Genomic DNA, 20,639 nt, shown 5'->3' on the forward strand with positions numbered 1-20,639 from the left:
GTGCGTTCATCGACGACATCGCAGAGCCTCGTTCTCGCTTGAGTTGCGGCCTACTTAGTCTGTCTGAAAATAATAGTCTCGCGCTTCAACGAGGTGTTCGCCTTTATCCCCCCCCATCCTAATTTTTTTTTTTCCTCTCTCTCTCTTTTTCCCCTTCTCGCGCTCTCCTCCCCGACTTGCTCCAGCCATTCTCCCTCTGATTCTTCGACTTTTGGTCACGGGGATTACTGCAGCAGGTTCGCCGTTTGACTTGTACGGTCGTAAGTGGGACAATTACGGACGTCAGGTCAAGGCATGATTACTAGACGCAGCATGGTGTCGAATGATGGAGAACATGTTGACTTTTTGCCACGGAATCCTGCAAAAGTATCGGACTGCGCGGCCCTGTTTGTTGATTTTGAATGAATTGGAAGTGATGACGTAATGGTTGAAAGCGAAGAGGCACTTTTGATTGACTGAAAGAAGAACTTGTCATTGCAAATAAACGACGGATGCTGGAATTCAAAGGCTTTCTGTGTGATCACAATCCTAATCGAATTTGATTAATTCAATTAGCCAAATAAACAATTATGTAGTAAACATTCTACTCTTAAAACTTCTAATTCAAAGAAGATAATGCATTATTCATATTTAAATTACAAATTTGGTTGTTGTATTTATAATGTTGTATAAAATAATCAGATATATTCTATGAAACTATAAAACATTGCTTAGAAGCGGAAGAAACTCCAGTTTCAAAGCTTTCTGTTTGTTAAACATTACTAGATGCAGTCTCCCTGAAGGACCTGTTTTCGAAATGAAGAAAAAGACAGAATATTGAAACATTCTGTCTCTTAATTTCAACTATCCTTCCTAATATTTACATAAAATTCTGCACGAAAATCTTTAGTGACATTAAATATCTTTTAACCCAAACTTGCGTCGATGACTTGTTGGCTTTCTTTCATTTGTATTTTTGAAGCATGCCAGTCTTGCAAATAATCATGGATATCTTGGACTGATATAGAAAGTGTTTCATCTAAAAGTGAAGTTGCAAAACGTGCGAAAAAATCTGAAGGAAATTGAAAATCTTATAAATTTGTTTGATGAGGGAGATGAATTAAACTCCCTCATCAAACAGGGCAGAAATAATAAAATTTTATTTTTGAGACGAAAACTTTTGCAACCCTCTCCTGAGACCGACTAAGTGGGCCATAAAATCTTAAAAAAGCCCATAAAACTTGTAATCGTAATCGCTGTGCTAAATAAACAAAGAATGAGTCAGCATGCAATCTGTACTGTAGTTATTTTCAAATACCGTCTTTACAACTGAACAGCTAGAGTCCAAATAGAGTCAAATGAGGAAGAACTGGTGTTCCATAATTCGCGATATCTCCCAGTTTTTAATTTATAGAAGTTTCAAAAGATGGTGGCCGGTACATCACCCCCAAGAAAATGACACACACTTGGGCGATAAGCGTACCAAAATCTATTGAATGTATTAAATCTATTGCATGTACTATTAATTTGATTTGGAGATGAGTTCAGTGGCCCAAAAATAGTTGAAAAGTGCTTCTCTAGACTACGTGAAACAAACGCAACTGAGTTTTTCCTAGATTAAGTGGAAGGAAAAGCAAAGTATTTAAGGAAAAGCAAACACAAGGATAGTGTAGGTCTCTCATACCCAAAATGCTACTGATGAGTCTGCCTAGTACTTAATTAGAGATAAGATTAATAGTACACAGATGCAGCTGTGAAGCCGTTAGGAAATTGGGGCCCATGGGAACAGGAAATAGGTAATATTTCATCCATTCATTCATTTCGGATGTCAGAAAGAGAAAGAGGTAAGAATGATGGACAAAGGTTCACGTTGTTTACGTTTCCATTAAAACGCTAACTCATAAATGACACTAGAAAAAATAGAAACCAGAAGTAGAATGTTCGAAATAACCGAATGTGGTACATGCGATAATAAAAACAGAAAAAATATGAATAAAAATGTTTTTCTCCATTCCGTAATTATATTTAAATTTTGGTTTTAATCTGTTGATTCGAAAATCAAAAGACACAAACAAAACAAGATGAAATTGATATTTATTTACACAATATAGACATATGTGTGAAAGGAAATAAACTTCTCAGAAATTTTACGTTACATACACTCATTCCACCCTATACCTGTCTGGCAGATACACACGTTGTAACGAATATATTCCATTTACCTATCTACAAGTGGCTAAGCTGATGTCTCAATGATTTGGAGCATAAATTACAGATGAATAGCAGATGGCACAAATCAACCAGAAGAATGCTTCATTTCAAGCAGCCATTCTCATTTAGTTTCTTTATCGAGATCGGTCTCTGTGATAACTTTTTTTAAACTGTCCTTTTTGGTCAAACTCAATATCCTTTCTGTACATTCCCTTTCTGTCTAAAAATCTCTTTCGCGCAAGATTTGCTGAGTTTTAATTGGACGACATTACAGAATTTAATTTATTTTTTATTCTTGAAACCAGGTGGAAGGACAAAAATTATGTTTCATTTGAGACATTTCCAAAATCTCGTTCAGATTCTTCAACGGAATGGTCGAATCGTTTTGTTTACACAAATACGCAGTCACGCTTTCCCCGGGCCGCTGATGATGGTGTGGCTTTTGGGATTACTCTACCTCGTGACGGATTTCTCGTATTGTTGGTGTTGGCTGCGAATTGCCATTCTGTTTACATGCACAGGGATAGGCACTACAATTTTCGGAGCATTTGGATTGACGGTCGAGCGTCCAGATGTAAGCCCTGCTTTAACGCGCTTCCACTTGGCCCTACGATTCTGAAACCAAATCTTTACTTGAACTTCGCTGAGTTTCAACGAGTGCGCTATTTGCGAGCGTTCCGTCAGCGACAGATACTTCTTGGAGTGGAACTCTTTCTCCAACTCTAGCAGCTGCTCGCTGGTGAATGCCGTCCTCCGCCGCCTGGCTTTCACACCACCCGCACCTTCCTTCGGCTGATCTTCGTCACCACTCTGCCTCGAGTCTTTGGGATCTGCGTCACCAGAGATACTGTCGGAGGGCGATACGGATCTGCTTCGGACATCGATGACCGTAACTTCGGGACTTGGATGGTCGTTGAACTCGTGGTGACTAGTCTTGGCGTCCCGGACTCTTGTCTTAGCACCTGCGAAATGGAATACACAAAGGATATTAACAAAGAAACGATATTCAGTAGTAAGTTAAGATTTCAAACAAACCAACAAAAATAGTTTCTTGCGTAATTTATCTATCTATATCTGTGAAGTCCATTATTTAGCTGGAATTTAAAACAAATTAGTTACATTTCAGGCGTGTTTGATTTTTTTCCTTAAATTTATTGATTTTTTTTTCTTTTTCTCTGATTAATGGAAGTGATTATTTTTTCATCAGATTCTTTAACGTTACATACATTCATTCCACCTGTCTGGCAGATACACACGTTGTTATCTCTTGATCAATTAATTACTAAGATTATAACTATGATTTCTTAATAAAACGTCAAAGTTCTAGAAACATAAGATGTTCAATTCAACTGTATAATATTTAGTGATCTTTTGACACCACCATCACGAGTTTTACACAATACACGCGAAGCAAGCTAATAATTTCATTTTTTCCATATGGAAAAAAAGAAATATCAATTTCTGGATTTATATTAGAACGATTTTTATTAAATTTGCCATGGATGGACAAGTATTTTTAAAAGGCTCAAATATCAAATTTTATGAAAATCCTATCACTGGAAGTCAAGTTGTTATATGCAAACGGACATTATCAAGACATTCGCAGATTTATATGCGAATGTCCCTAATCACAAATATCAGAACTATTCCGTTCTAGTTCGCGCATGCTAATTTCGCGAACAAAATTGTTGCTAGTGGCATTTTGATTTTGGTTGCCTTCGGAAGTAGTAGTTGTAGTAGGGTTTTGACAGTATCAGCGACTAAGCCCATATTTCTCCCTGTATATTGTCTGCAAATTGTGTGTGTGTGCTGTAGTCAGTTTTCATTTTCTGTCTGCTGTCAAAAAAACATGCAACCCTCGGCTCTCTGCGCGTGTAGCACAGTGGTATCGTCACGTCCTCCCCACATCGGTTGGAAAAGGCCCGGATTCGAATCTCATCGATGACGCGAGGAACTTTAATCGGCTTTTTTCACTCCGTGACTGAGTTAGTCGGTCTCTGGTGTAGATAGCAAGGTTCCCCCCCCCCCCAGAAACTGGGGTTTTTCGTCAGCAAAACAGGCAAATCGACCAGAGAACACACGAAATTTACAGAATTTACAGACATACCCATGGGTATATGAAATAACTTCCCTGGTGACCCTAACGTAATAGTTTTCTCTGCTATCTTGGCTGAAACCGACTAACTCAGCCACGTGAAAAAGGGCCTTGAAAATTCCTCATGTCATCGACGGGACTCGAACTAATGTCTTTTCCGCCCGGTGTGAGGAGACGGCGATTCTACCAACTGTGCTACTCACGAGGACATTGCCTTCGGTACCCACTCCAAATGTCACTCTGCAAATTATAATTTTGTGTATTAAAAATTTATAAATTACGGAGTTCTTATTTAAGTAAAATATCATGAAATTTGTAACTAAAAGGGGCATCTATTTATTTTGAATTTCAATGTTAAATTTGGGGCTTCTCTTGGGCATATTATAATATAAATTAGAATCGAGAAAGAATTTATGCTAGCAAATTCGGCAGAATTCAGGATTATAGTACACATCAAATAACAACAAAAAACATCGTGATACAATATAGTGTCACACATTAATATCCTAAAAAATATCACTGATATCTTAATAAAAAATAAAATAAAATAAATGATATTATTTTGACATTCTTTAGCAAAGTGCAGTTAAAACATTAGGTCACTGTATACCTTTATATTCCACTTTTATTTGGGCATACTGTATTTTACTTTTCAACTGATTTACAATTTTATAATTAAATTAGAGTCTTCTCGCCAAACCGATTATGGGCATATATTAAATAATAATAATAATGGTAACCGGACACAATCAACCATCCTATGCACTTGGTTCTAGCACCAGTCAGGGGGCAGGAAAAAATCACATAAAGGTAAAAAGTTGTTTTTTTTATAAATAATAATAATACAGACTGACACAATCCCATATTCTCTGGCTCAAGGAATCACCTATCTGAAGGCTAAAGACAAAGAAGACAACAAACCTGGTGAAGTATATATCGATCACCTGTCTTAGAACAATGTACAAAATCCTGACCAGCTGCATAACCAAGAGGATATTAGACCACTTGGAGAGCTAGAACATCATGCCCTAGCAGCAGATGGGATGTAAACAGATGAATAAGGATGCAAGGAGCAATTGATAATTGATGAGGAAGTTATGGACTAAATCTATAAGAAGCACTGCAACCTGTACAGGGCCTACATCGACTACCGCAAGGCCTTTGACTCCGTGCCCAATAGTTGGCTAATAGAGACAGTGAAGATCTACAAAGTCAATCCGGTACTGACACACTTCTCAGAATAAACGATGGCGAAATGGAAGATTACCATGAAGGTCGAAAACACCATGACAGGACCGTCGCCATCAAAAGAAGAACCATCCAGAGAGATGCCCTGAGCCTACTGTGTTTCTGCCATCATTCAACCCACTGTCCACTATGCTCAATAACAGCAAGTACGGGTATACTCTAAAATGAAGGAGGAAGACCCTGTACATCCTCTCTCACCTGATGTACATAGATGCCCATCAAATTCTATGCAGCAACCGAGAATCAACTTTAAGACCTATTCCGGATTAACAAAAACCGATGAAAATTCTTTCTGTCATCGACGGGACTCGAACTTGGGTCTTTTTCCACCCTTTGTGGAGCGGACGGCAATCTGAACTGTGCTACCCACGAGGACTTGTGTACTAGTTGCAGTGGAAACCGATTATTAAGAAATGCGCAGACTTTCAAAAATATTTCCTGTTAACCGAATATCATGGTAAAATTTTTGATGAGCGATTCGAAGCATGGAGAAAAAAAAAGGAAACTGGGCACATTACATAGGTGGGGATTAGTTCGTTTAAAATAATTAGTTTACCGGTAGATGCTGCGAAAATCCCAACTATCACAGTCGCGATAACAAGATGCACCTGCAAACTCTTCTCTTTCTAATCATTCTTTCTAGAGAGGATGGTAGTTCTACGAATTTGTGTATTGTGACCAAGATGCCTCCCTTCTTTCATGCAAAGATAGTAATTCCTGGAATTTGTTTATCATAACAAAGATTCCTGGTATAAAGGAAACCCCTTCCACGAATGCATGCGAGCTGCCATGAGATCGGAAGATCAGACATCTTAGTGGATTTCTGTAAGAATTCGTACAAACACATAGCTATCAACTTAGTCTGTAAGTCACATAGCCAATGAAGAGTGGATGACTGCGCGGAGGGTTATATGCGTGCTATCAACATTCTCGTTGTTATCACTGAGGTTCTCAATGAGTTAAATTCAGACTTAGGGCAATAATAAGTTTGTTTCTAATCTTTTTGATTATGTGAAGGCTTCAACAACTAGTAGATAACAATTTATTCCATTTTGCAGCATGTAAGATTCTTTCGGATGAATTAACGGAGTTTTTAAATATTCTGTGGTCAGAAAAGTAAAACAAAATCATTCACTGTCTATTAGAAGAATTTGACAGGCGCTTCTTAGATTTTATAAACCGTGAAAACGATCTAATTATTTTTCAAGATCCATTTACATATGATCCAGAGAATGCTCCTGTAAATATTCAATTGGAATTGATTAGGAGAGGACAATAGAGGACCGAAGCAAAGGCATCTTATAGTGATAAGAGTTCGGTGGATTTTTATAAATCACTATCACTAGAAGAATGTCCAGAAATACGAAATCACGGACATCGAATGGTTTCGTTATTTGGAAGTGCTTAATATCTGGGAAAAAACATTCTCTACTATGAACTTAAACAAGTCTAAATTAAGATCCAAATTAGCGGATAGTCATCTGGCATATGTTTTAAGATCCACACAACATCTTTAGAATCTAGGCTGATGGAAATAATCTCAAACAAAAATCAGTTCCCTAAATCACATGCCAATTTATGGAATCTTGTAACTTTTATACTTTTTTTTAACAATTCATAAATATTTCTTTGATATTATTTAAAATTTCGATCATTTAAATCAATATTACATTTAATTGTTTTTCATTTTGCTTTATAATTACCATAACATTTTGTGTGCTTAATTTAAAAAATACCATTCAAGCTTCCATGAGAAAATTTGATAATCTTTTGTACATTTTTTCCAATTATATCGAAATTTATTGAGAAGTGTTGTTTTCTAATATGCATGTTGTGTAATGTATATACATATCAGTGATATTACAGCATTTCATGAATCCTAGACAAATGCAAGTTGGATTGCATCAAGAATTAGTCGGCCGAAACTACCAGCTGAAAACCGGTGAAGAGATTGAAGCGATGATAGAGGGAGATACCTACAAATATCTGGGAATAATGCAGGCTCAACAGCTAGAACACAAGGAGATCAAGGCTCGCCACACTGAGAAATATCATCAGAGACTAAGAAACCTGCTAAAATCAAAGCTGAATAGCGGGAACATGGTCAGAGCCATAAATACCTATGCATTCTCACTACTAACATACTGGTTGGGGATCAAAGACTGGTCCAACATCGAACCGGAGATTATAAGATCGACCAGGATAATGATGACTAAGAGCAACCAAGACCATTGGAAGTCGGCTATCAAGAAACTGATCGTAGCCTGGAAAGAAGGAGCGTGGGATTGACAGACCTCACTGAACAACAGAAGTCGATTAAGAACTTGAGGGACTACTTCCAGGAAAGTACAGCGCCAATTTACCAACCTGGGTTTCGAAACTCAGGTTAAGGTGTAGTGTGACATGGGAGGGAAAGGAGCATGTGAAATGCTTAATGGTACAATAGTTTTAAAACTTAAGTTTTAGAAGAATTTATAAAAGGTGCAGAAATTTTAAAATGGTTGAAACTGCGATATGAGAAACTGTATACAAATATTACAAATATTTTAAATAAATAACAATATATTTCTCCATTAGGGCGGTGTTTCTTATTTAAATTGCATAGCGCCATACCGAGATAACTCGTGGTGAAGTGCCTCCACAATATGAGATTGATGCACTAACTAGTGGAATTTGCTCGCTCAATACTACCTGGAAAATGGGACTAAGCCTTACTTGCATAATTGTTTTTTTAGGTTCTGTAGCATGGGGCCTTTGCTCCAAAATTTTGCGAGCTTTTAAAACCTCAACAAATCCATCAAGCATTTCACATATTGTTGATTTTTCTGATCACTGTTGTCGCCAAGTCATTCATCATCCAGAAATACAGTACCATCCCTTCAACATCATTTTTCCTATGACGTTGGAGGGATGGTACTGTATTTCTCTTTGTCTCCAGATGAAATAACGTCTAGAATCTGTTTGTAGGCTAAAACGAGATTCATCAAAGAACAGAACTGTACCTCATTTGTCAGGGTTCCAAGTCACATGTTCATGTGGCCAGTTTCGACGAGCTCTGCGGTGGTTTGAGGTTAATGGGATACAAGCCACTGGCTTCCTTGAGTAGAGTGCACTTGAATTGAGTCTTCTTAACACAGTCCGGTTGGAAATGTTTTCACCTGTGGCCGCAGCAACCTCAAGAGACAGTTGATGACAGGGCATCGTAGGGTTTCGCCTAGCTGTTACAGCCAGGCCAGATAGCGGCCTGTTCTGGTTGACGCAGTCCTCAGGCGACCTTGGCCAACTCTTCTTGTAATGGTTTCTGTTTCCTGAAACTACTTTCATAATGCTGAGACGACACTGTGTGACACATTAAGCCAACGTGCCATCTTCGCCTGCTACTGTCCGGCGTCAAGTCGTCCAACGGCCAGCCATCTCAAAGAATCATCTAAACGACGATGACTTGCCGTCCTGAGTACTGGAGATGTGGCTGTCCCACTGAGCAAGCCAAAAGACGGGAATGAAGTGATGTCGCAACCCGTGTTTTTATTGGCCTGAATAATTTGCATAATGTGTGCCTCTGTAAGGCAATAGATCGATTTCTATTGGATACTCGGAATTTGCATGCCAGGATGTCTATTATATGAAATATTCGCCTCTGACGACTCTGTTCACAATAAAATATTAATGAAAAATATTTCTTTCTGTTAATTTGTCGAGCAGTGTACTTCTCTTGTCGTGTGCTGATTAGAACAATGAATGACAATATCGCAGATGAGATGCATCAAAAACGAAATGTTGTTGGTTTGCGCTTAAATGTTATTGATTTTTGCTCCTTTTTTGTTATAAATAATGAATTATTAGTATTTGCTAAAGAACTTGAAATGATGCACATCGTACATTAATTGACTTGTATTATTACAAATCAAAACAGCTTATGGGAAATGGCATACATTATGTTCATTAATTAAAGTTCAGAAAGCAATATCAATGTCTCATTTTGAAATGTCCTGGCAATATGAGATCGATATACTTAGCACCAAACTCAGTTTGCTTAGTGCTGCGTACAAACTGAAGCTATGTCCTATCCGCATAAAACAATAAAAAAAAAACCTTAATATAAACGCTTTAATGTCTATATTAAGCTCAGGGGGCATAGCTTCAATTTGAGGAAGGATGATAGGACAGATGTGTGGAAATCCACACATCTATCAGCCTTCAGCCAGCAGGTACTTAATTGGTGGAGAAAACTTCCATCTGGTTCTGTGGTAGCGAGTAGTTTGAATAAATTTAAGGATTAGAGAAATTATTATTAGAGGGGATAGAGAGATGACGTTTGTATTATTTTCCATTACTAATACTAACAATGAATTTGTAAAACTCCTCGTGGTTGTTTCAGTGTATAATAAGATTTTTTTGAGCAACCATCAACAACCGCAGTTCGAATAGAATGACGGCTCGTTCGTTGGACTGGCAAATTTTCAATAACGCAGCCTTTTGTGTTCTCATTATTGGTTCGTTCAAGGTTTGCTCAGGTCAGCTATCGACCTTCACGGGTCAGGTTCAGCTAACTGAACTGATTCAACAGCTTTTCCAAGTTAAGTCAGTTGATTTAATTAACTCCATTAATCTAATTAGCCCAACCTAATTTGAGCAATCTAAGCCCAAATTACGTTATGTAATTCAATCTGTTTTGATCGCTTGCAATTCCAATCAATGTAATCAACTGGAATTTGCATAATGTACACCCATATAGCCGAACCAGGTTGTTCCAGGGGTGCCCACTGATGTGGAAATAAAATGATATTAATAATAATAAAAATTTATGCTTAGATTACTTAGGTTAGGTTCAGTTAATTAGATTAAATGAATTTTGGTCAGACAGCAACGAAGGAATTTCAAGGAAAATGAACACACGTGTATGTACGCTACTTTGGACTATCATCTCTTATTTGCAACAAATGCCAACGTCTCAACGAGCCGGATACTGCAATACGTGAGCAGTGCATCTTTTGTAGAGATCGACTGAAACATGAAAGAGCTGTCAATTGTTTTCTGTTGCAGCAGAAAATGTGGCAATGCTTATAAAGGTTTATTAATGATACCACTATATCATTTTTCGGAAGAATATTTTCCAGAAGATTGTTATTTTCGAACGCTAATTATCATTACCACTCAGATCAATTTGCACTACTGAATAAACACAAAGCGATACAATAACTGGAACAACTTTGGTGTGTGACATCATGTTGACTGCGCGATTATATTTTTAACGTGTCGTTATACAATGCACGCGCACGCATTAAAAACGACCATACAAGAAGATGCAAAGGTTAAAGGAGGAGGACAGAAATGGTAAAAAAAAATTGATAAAAAATGCTCAGTTCCAATTCATTTATGGCTAAATCAGGTTACCATCTGCTCCATGTTTGCCACGCAGCTGGTCAATTGCCGATTCCAAATCATCCAGGAAATACATTTTTTGCAACTAATAGCCAGCACGTCTACAACATTCCCTCTCCCCACAATTAGAACTGCTACTGTTGAGGTAATCTACTATTAATATCTTCGCCACTCGAAGTATCTATCTCTATGTTGTTGTTATCTATCTTCACCATAAGTTTGTAAGTCTTCGCCACAAAAAAAAAAAAAAAAAAAAAAAAAAAAAAGCAGAAACATCTACACTAAGTGGCCACTTTATTAGGTACATTGGTCCTTTTATGTATATATGGTTATTCCTTTCAAGGGAATGGATTTTGCTGGTATATACAACTGAGGCCCAACGAATGGTACCAGCAAGCGGATCCATCTCTGTATTCATGTAGAGGCTGGAGTTGAATTAGCTTGCTGTCTAGAGGCCATTTTTATTTTCATTTAGTCTATGGTTGAATAAATAAAAAGATTAAAATGAAAATGACTTCCACATAGCAAGTGACTCCAACCCTACATGCATATAAAGGCGGGAGTCGCTTGCTGGTACTTTTGATTGGGTCCCAGTGGTACAGAATGTTATCCCTTGAAAAGTTATTGCTGTGCACCGTAGGAATTGCAGTACTACCTATGAGTGCAGAATTAAGTTCACTAAGAACAGTACGAGCACTGTTGTGGCCCGCCTGCTCGTGGCGTGAGCGGGTACTGGGACGCAGCTGCTTAGTGGTAGCAAAGTGGCCAGAAACAATTAAATAGCACAAGACACACACTTCATAAGCATGGCATTACTACTACAATACTTCTGGGAAATTTATAGTTACGTATCATTGAAGCGTACCACAGCGGAGTTGAACTAATGTTCACGAACTGCCTGACGTAAGACATAACGCATGACCATACCCTTTTTATGAAATCGAGCGCTCCTTTAGTAGTAGCATCACGTGTTTGTTTATGCGATATAAAGCAGGTTGACAGATATGTAGGGATGCTGTTTATGTGGACGCGTGTTGATATGAGTATCTCGCAAACAGCACGTACGATTATAAATAAATAAATAAATAAATGAATATTTATTTGTCCTACCAAATGTAAATATAGTGATGCATTGGGGAAATTTGTCTTATATATCGAGATTGGCCCAGTCAATAACATCCAACCAATTGTTATCCTGTAGTCGGAAACAATTCATCGATGCGAGAGGCCAACGGAACTCACAAGATTTATTTATTTATTCAGTTTTAATTCCTGTACAGCGTATGCGCTAGGAGGGCAACAGAAAGGCTACAGTCAATTAAATAACAACCCAGTGCAATACTTGTAACCAAAGAGGCATTTCAGAATCCACAAGTCGTCGAAGTTTGTAAGGGATGGGGGTTTCGCATCCGACAACCGAACCGAGTTCGTCTGCTGTCAGCAAAAATCAAGAAGGTGCGGTTAGAGTGAGCTAACAAACACGAACAGTGGTACTGTGAAGGATTGAAAAAAAAAACGCTGCCTGGTTTGACGAATCCCGGTTCCTGTTGTTTCATCTGATAGACTACAATATGATGAAAACAGCGTGAATCCGCAGACCCACCCTGCCAGGTGTTAACAATTCCCCGGTGTGGTGCACATTCGTTCGACCCCTTGATACCAGTGGAGCAATATTTGGACGTCGCAGTTTATCTGTAAATTGCTTCCGATCAGTGGGCATCCCTTCTTGCCTGCGATATATCTGTCTGTGAAAGGTTCTTAAAACAAGATAATTATCCATGCCAAAACGCCAGAACTCTACAGAACTGCTTCCAGGAACATGAGAATGAATTCAGCTTACTGCGGTGACCTCTTCAGTCACTAAATCTCAATCACTGAGCATCTATGAAACAAGATGGAACGAGTTCTTCGGAGTGAAGATCGCAACCATTGAATTTGTAACAACTGTAGGAAGCAATTAAGTCAACATGGACCAGCATCACTGTGGCACGCCTTCGACACCTCGTTGCTATTAGGTAAGTGTATCTAATAAAATGTCCAATCAGTGTATATATATATATATATATATATATATATATATATATATATATATACACTGATAGTAAATTTTTCACTCTGCTAGAGAGAACAAGAGGTGTTAAGCTTTCGTGGAATTGAATTAAAGACAGAAATGTATAATCATTGAAGGTAGGATAATATCGGTCACGTGACTCCGGAAGACTTAAGTGGTCTTCTATAGCATGGACTGGAATATTATTCAAAGCAAACAACAATCGTATCTCACCGGCATCTTAATGCGACTCTTACTTTTACTGATATCTGGCATTTCCTTCACGCTTTTATAGTTATTTCTTATTTTAGCTCGTCATTCTTTACCTGTCGAAGAGTTATCTTTCGTTCGGAATAGTTTGGAACGGATCATTAATCAAATAATAATTCTAAAATTGAGTAATTTATATAAATGGGGCAGACCCTTTCCACTGGAGTGAAATGGAGCTGATATAGGGCTCGTGTATAAGCACGCGAAGCAAGATTTCGGTAACAGAAAAATAAGTAACGAACGCGCTTAGCCTTCAAAATTAATTTTATGACACGATGACCAAATATAATTAATGTAATCCTGCACGCGATGAACTTTCTTTCCCATGTTTAAATGAATTACCTCTTTACACTCTAGGACTACCACACCGGGTAGTGGAGTTTTACAATGTATAATTAAAATGTGACATTGCATCTATATACACTGACTTTTTTTTTGTCTGTATCCCCCCTCCCACCTCTCTATTGACGGACCAGAAGGAATTGCACGTATTGTATTGAGTTCAGCAACCTCCACTTACGATATTTGATAGATGCATGTACACCGTGGTTGTTTTTAGGCAGATATCCAGCATACAGCTCGTTAGCATCTGGCTGTGTGTATTATATTTGTACGAGTGTTTGTTTACAAGCGTATTTGCATGTTGCGCAGGCTGAAAAACCCTGCTCCCTCCACCTGGGATTGGCAAATGACAGCTGAAGCTGACAGCAAATGAAATGGGGAAAAAAAGCAGTTTTTATGAATTTCTGGTTGTATCCGCCGGGATTCGAACCCAGCTCTCTTTAAATGAGTGAATTGTAGCAATCAAATTATTGTCATGGACAACCTATAGTATATATAGTAAAGATTTAGAAATGGGTAGTAATCAATATTTGCGGTATACCATAAGTATCCTGAAGGTTTCAAGATTTTAAAAAATTAAATAATTTTATTATAAGCGTAAGCACCGGAATTCCGTTTTATTTTAAACATTTCTTTTTATTTTTATGATATTTTTTAAATTGTGATTTGTAATGCGGGGCTCTAAATCTATGTTGCAATAATGTAACTGAAGGGTTCGTAAAGTGATGCTCATTTATTCGAATATTTATCATGGTGTAGAAAGTGTTTGAATAGTTCATTTCTTGACGGAAATTTGTGCATTACCAAGGAAACTCTTTGCGAAAGCGAAGCCAAACTTCCCCTTCGCAATAAGTTTCCCTGGTACTGATCACTAATATCAAACAAATGGTATTACCAAAATGTTAATCTGCCATTTTAGTTAAAATATTTGTTTGAAATCTTTTAATATGCCTTTTAGTTAAAAAAAAAAAAAAAAAAAAATGTTTGCAATGTTAGGGTAATTCATTCTATTTCAGACAGCTCTCTTTTATCTTCTTCTGTATGCAAACTTTTCGCTGCTGTCTACTCTCTGTCAGAGACCTTTCTCAGATTGAGCTTTTATATCCATAACTTAAATAGAATGTCATAGTAAGCGTCTCATCTTTTTGATAAATTGAATATTAATCTTTAAACGATGGCATTTGCTCGAAAGTAGGGCAATACCAGGGTGACTCAATGTGAATGCAAAGTTTGTTCTGTTGTGATCCAGCACACAGACCATCTACACGTACCTGTTGGACGCAGAATCACGAAAAACGACAAGATAGTCCTCCTTACTTCTTAATAAATAAAGCTTCGCATATTAAAAGATGGAAAAACGAATTAAAAAGTTAACATTTTCCGCCGAAGAAAAGATACACTTGGATTGTGGATTTCCAAGCCGGAATGCGTTTTGATCTGGCAAGGAAAAAAAAAAAAAAATGGTTTGCCCATTTCAGTATTTTTGACGTTAAAAACGTTTTTACTGGCGTTATTCCAAAAAAATTTGTAACGAAAAACCGTCATGCGAAAAGCATTACGGAAGTGACGTCAGCTTCGCGCCAGAAGCGAATTATTGTAACTTGTATTGTTGCAATCATACTTGTATGATTGCAACAATAATTTATCTTCTACTGAACCAAATTTAATTAAATTTTGCACGGAGCTTCATCTTAGCTCTGTACTAGAGAAAAAACTTTCAAACCTCTGAAAATTGCAGTAGTTTTTCCCGGGTAGTGTAAAATATGAACATGTGATCAAGGAAATTTTCTCACGTAATAAACGGGATAATATGGACGTATAGCGTATCGTTGGAAAGCTAAGGAATTTAGAAATATTAAGGTTTTAAGATACTTTCGGAAACTGGAAAATGCGTTAATTCGAAGACGCATCTGGTTTCAAGTCACCTGGTGTTTTCAAATTGAATGTAATTATTTTCTTTACAATTAAACTGAGGCTGGAAAAGAGTTGTGCACATTTATGAAAACATTCTTCAACTTGGACATGCCATCAGATCTTTTGATAAATACTACACGTAATGGAACAACTATAGATGGTGTATTTCTAAAACCTCTTCAATGTAAAAATTAGATATCCTAATTTAGTCATCACACACCAATACTTTCAGTAACCGATATGTAATTATTGTATTGATCAAGGTTTTGTTTATCTGAACCGCGTTAAAAAAAACAGAAACAAATAGTCTACGCAAAAGAAAATATCGGACGTTTTTGTTGTAATCTTTTTTAAGTGTACAATTTTTTTTCACCGGTTCTGATTACGGTCTGCACGTATTTTTGTCTTCAGTACACTGTATTTTAAACTAGACTCTGAAAATTATCAGTACTGATTATCTTTCAATGTACGAATATTAAAGTAAAAGGTCCCCTTTATGTTTTCGTTTCCTGGAATTTAGGCAATTTTTTGTTGTACCCCAGAAAAGCGCAAATAAGGGATTTTACTGGATAAACGCAAGGCCTAACTTTCAATGTAAAAGGCAAAAACGAAAGCGGCAAGAAGTTGCCTTCCTCTAATCCCTTTTTATATAAATAAACTTTCTGTTTATGTTCCGTGATTATAGACCCAAGAATATCGTCTTATTTGGTGAGATCATGTGTAATTCGAACACGCGATGTGAGCAACTCTATACGTTAAAGCTGATCAATCGGCTACAGTCAGGCCTTATGAATTTAATTCATGTATGCCCCTCTATCTCTCCCCTCTTTTAATTTACGTGCAGAATTAAAGTTTCTACGCATAAATGGTAGATCTTTTCGTCGCCTAAAAAACAGATCCAAAATCATACGAAAACAAACCTAAAAGATTACTTTCAAATATCCTCGAATAAACGCCATAAACTTTTTAACTAAAATTCTGCGGACCTTGAACCTTGAGAGAGAGACTTTATTACACTCTTCTAATTGATTACGAAAACAGAAGCCATGATATACTTTTGTAGAACCCGAAAAGGACTATTTATCGTTTCAGCAAATAAAGATATCTTTTTTCATCTCGGCAAATAACGAGTGTACTTTAATAAGTAAAAGTTAAGTTTGTTTCCTGCAATATGTACTCCAAATTTAATTTGGCTAAGAATCAATGGTCGGAACAACAAAGGATTGCTCAATTAAACCTAATACCCCAAATTTGTACAACGTTAGAACATCGAAAAGCATCAAGCGGTACTCAGTACTTTTTTTTCTTTCTTGATTTTGTAAACTAGGTAGACTAAACAACATATAAATGCGACGATTATAATAGTTATTAAGAGTCTGTGTACACTTTCCACATTGTAAGAAAGAGAGAGAAATGTCACTCGAAATTTCATTTCAGAAATTTTCAGGAATTATAACTTAACCCTTGACAATTTATTATGATCTCATTACTAACGTTCTAATAATTTACAAGAACGTTACGAAAATTCCGTATTTGAAATTAAGATTTACAGATATTACTCTCCTTCTAAACCGTATTGTCAAACACAGAACAGCACTGAGCTTTATAGATTTATTACCAACATTCCACTAAACATATCGTAACAGCATCATGAAGATGATGTCATTTCTGAGCAATTAGAAAAGAACCAATATTTATCTTTGAAAGCTTATCTGCGGTCTGTTTACTTTCCTCTGTTGGTACTTGGGTCAAAGATGACTTTTCTTTGACTTACAACGGGCAATTCTCCTTTTGTGCGCCCGACATGTATTTTATTGCCTTCCAGAAAATTCCTTATGCAGGTGTGTAAACTTTGTGTACATATTATAACTTGAATGGTGTGGGTGCTTTTATGGCACTGAAATAACTTCATAAATGTGAGATTGATGTGTTCCCATCAATAAATGCTAACTTATCTTCATTTTACTGCATTCAGGAACTGCGATTCGTATCTCGCGGTCAGCTTTCTTCTATTGCATATTAGTTGTTCAGATCTACGAAAAATTGTTCGCCAGTTGTGAAAAATTTGTATGTTATCGAATTTCATGTGGGATTTAAAATACGCTTGATATATACCCAATTGTAGAGAAGAATACAGCTTTAATCATAAACTATATTTAATTGTTTTGTAGGAGATTGAGTCCTAGTACAAATGCAAGCGCGTTACTAGTACAGTTCTACAGAACATTATGCTCAAACTCTGATTTATTTATCTTAAAACAGCAGCGAGGACTCGACTAATTTGGGCAGTTTCGTATAATGCCAACTTCCGAGGCAGCTGATATCAATCAACCTCCCACAATTATACTGGATGGCCCGTTGATAATTAAATTCTATGATTATTAAAAGATTTTAAATTTCTTTAGATGATTAACTTTAATTTATGCTAAATTAAATATACATTACTGTTGTCGAATCAACACAGATCGAAAAAGCACAAGGGATGACAAATTACCAAGTCGCTCCCCGAGTTACGAACATCAGGTGGGTGTTCATAACTCGGAGGCAATGGTGTAAATCAGTACACCATCATGTTTAAGGGAAAAGCTCTGTATGATCAATATTACAACGTTTTCACGGATGAACAAGCTTCAAATATTTATTATTTTTTTTGATCTAGCAAAAAAACAAAATTTGCTGTATCGATTTAAGAAACTAGTTACAAATGCTCTCCAGGTAATTGAATTTTCGAGTTACCCTAACGCAAACCGGATATGATTGGTTGGCTATTCCTCGTCAGGCAACAAAATTTCTTCCATGAAATGATGCTGTGGATAGTTTATCGTCCGTACTAAGCGTCCATCATACGGTACATTTGTCGAAAGTCGTACCAATCTTTGTAAGACACAAACCCCAATGATCGAGAACGATTCTGAAATAAAGAATTTGCAACTGTGAACTACTAGTCGCCATGCTGAATTTTTTAGACCCCAGGCGATCATGTTTGTCGAGCCCTGTCCATTACAATATTTCGAATAGAAATAATATCTTTCTGTTGATAGTCGTGTTCACAACAACAAATTTCCAATATCTATTAAAACAGATTAAAAAAGCACTTTAAATGAATGAGTTTGCATCCATATTTTGACTTATTTCCTCGTTTATTCAACATTTGTAGGTTTTATCGAAGTACACTCACACACCCTTGGGTGTAATGGTTGTAGAACAGAGGTTCCCAAACTTTTATGCCTTGTGCCCCCTTAAAACATTTCCTACATTCCACGCGCCCCTCCCATCTTTCAGAACAAGTGCAAATAAAGATTTGACGTAAACTTTATACATACTTTTATAAATTAATACATTTAATCTCAAAGACAAAAAAAGTTTCGTACCTGGATTAGCTAGTGGTTTGTCCATATTTCGTTAAAAAAAAACCCTGCTTCATAAAAGTAAACACGCGTTCCCCAAAACAACCTAGTGCACCCTCCCCAGGTGGGAGACGCGCCCCACGCTTTGAGAAGTCCTGATGTAGAATGAATTCAATAAAAGAGAAGCCTAATCACTGCTGGCGAAATTTGACTATTTGCTAACCTGGAATGAGTATTGCATTGGAAAATGCTGTTATCTGTTGTTATGAAGCTGTTCATGGAACTGCCAAAGACAAGACAATCAGCCATTACATGTAAAATAATTAAATAAATAACTTATTTATTTATATATATAAATAAATAAAGTGAATATACAGAGTAGGTTTGAGTTGTATAGAATTTTCACTAAGGAAGTTAAGGTTAGGAGACGTTAGTAAGTCGTATCTGTAAAATGCTATTTGTTTTATGATCAGATTTTCAGAAACAAAAATCTAGAATTCATTTTTATTAGTGTCATTTGAAGGTATCTTACAAACTATTGAATACGAGTCAACAAAAGCCTGAACTGTGCGTGTAGTAACTATACTAAGTTCACTGCACAGTTCAGGCTTTTGTTAACTCGTATTCAATAGTTTAAGATTAAAGTAAAGCACTTACTCGGTGACGCATTTTTATCTGTTAGGATTAAAGTTAGAATGAACAGAATATAAGAGCACGCTAAGTTTTCTACAAGATGCGTGAATTTCATCTTGTGAAGCAAGTTATCTCTGATGGTGTTTGGTTATCCACCGATGAAAAGATGATCTGTAAATCGGCAGTATAGGCAATGGCACGCGTTACGCTTCTCTTTATTTGAAGTGCAATTCCGAGACAATTTCACAATTGGGTTGATGCATCTTGCAACAAACTTAACTCTTTCATAGTTACATACGGAACTGAGGGTTTTGCCTACTGATGTACAATGTTTAATCGCTCTGGGGGAAGGTGTACGTTAAGGGCCAAAGCAGTTAAGGCCATGGGGCGTCACTATAGTGTGTGTAACAGCGGCATTCTTCGATCAACTTTCGTTGATTTTTGTACGAAAAATACAGCCCTTATATCACTGAAAGTTTTGGTCGAAATTTACTTGAGTAATCTGCAAAAATGGTATTGTACATGTATTGAGAGGGAAGGGGAGGAAGTTGTTGAGAGATGTAATTGAAGAGGAGGTAAGGAGAGGGAAAGAATTGGAATGTAGGATGATTTGTTAGATAAATGTGGTAAGTATCACGAGCTGAAGACGACTAGTGACAGTGAGGTATGGACTTTTGATCGAGTCCTGGCTGTTATGGTCATTACGTATATCTTCCTGTATATGTCCCATGTTGGTATATGTTCCCAGCCATATACAAAGAACATACGATGATGAACCCATGAAATACTTCTGGCTTTGTTTCTAGGCGTAAAAGAACCACAAACTAAATGGATTATTAGGTTTATTAAGCGTCTTTTATTACAAAGCAATTTATAGACACAGTACTGTATATAAACAAGTGACCTAGTGAGGTAACACAGATAAGGTTTAAAATACTGCCTTGTAATATTTACTCATATTTTTAATTAGATAATAAAAGCGTTCCTTTGAGATTAGGATTATAGGCCTTGTAGCGAATGATGATTAAATTTGGAAATAATGTTTTTGAAAATATATTGCATTCAAATTTATTTGAGAATGCGCGTTATAAATGTTAACATTGGTACCATGGGTAGCATCAAACCTACTGATATATATCCTTGGTTGCACATTTAGTATACATCGACA

The 20,639-nt window shown here is 36.8% G+C and overlaps 1 protein-coding gene across 1 annotated transcript in view; it reads right to left on the reverse strand.

Annotated features, from left to right (window-relative positions):
- Nucleotides 1-2,197: 2,197 nt before the first annotated feature.
- The window catches only part of LOC150089817 (uncharacterized), a 40,447-nt gene continuing 22,005 nt past the window's right edge, over nucleotides 2,198-20,639 (reverse strand). Inside the window, exon 2 of the mRNA XM_090368837.1 lies at nucleotides 2,198-3,152. Within this exon, the coding sequence (XP_090224963.1) occupies nucleotides 2,644-3,152 (509 nt within the window). The 3' untranslated portion in view covers nucleotides 2,198-2,643. The remainder of the gene's footprint in view (nucleotides 3,153-20,639) is intronic.

Source organism: Mastigoproctus giganteus, chromosome 2, assembly GCF_048544385.1.
Source record: "Mastigoproctus giganteus isolate SK-2022 chromosome 2, ASM4854438v1, whole genome shotgun sequence".
NCBI classification, from domain to species: domain Eukaryota; kingdom Metazoa; phylum Arthropoda; class Arachnida; order Uropygi; family Thelyphonidae; genus Mastigoproctus; species Mastigoproctus giganteus.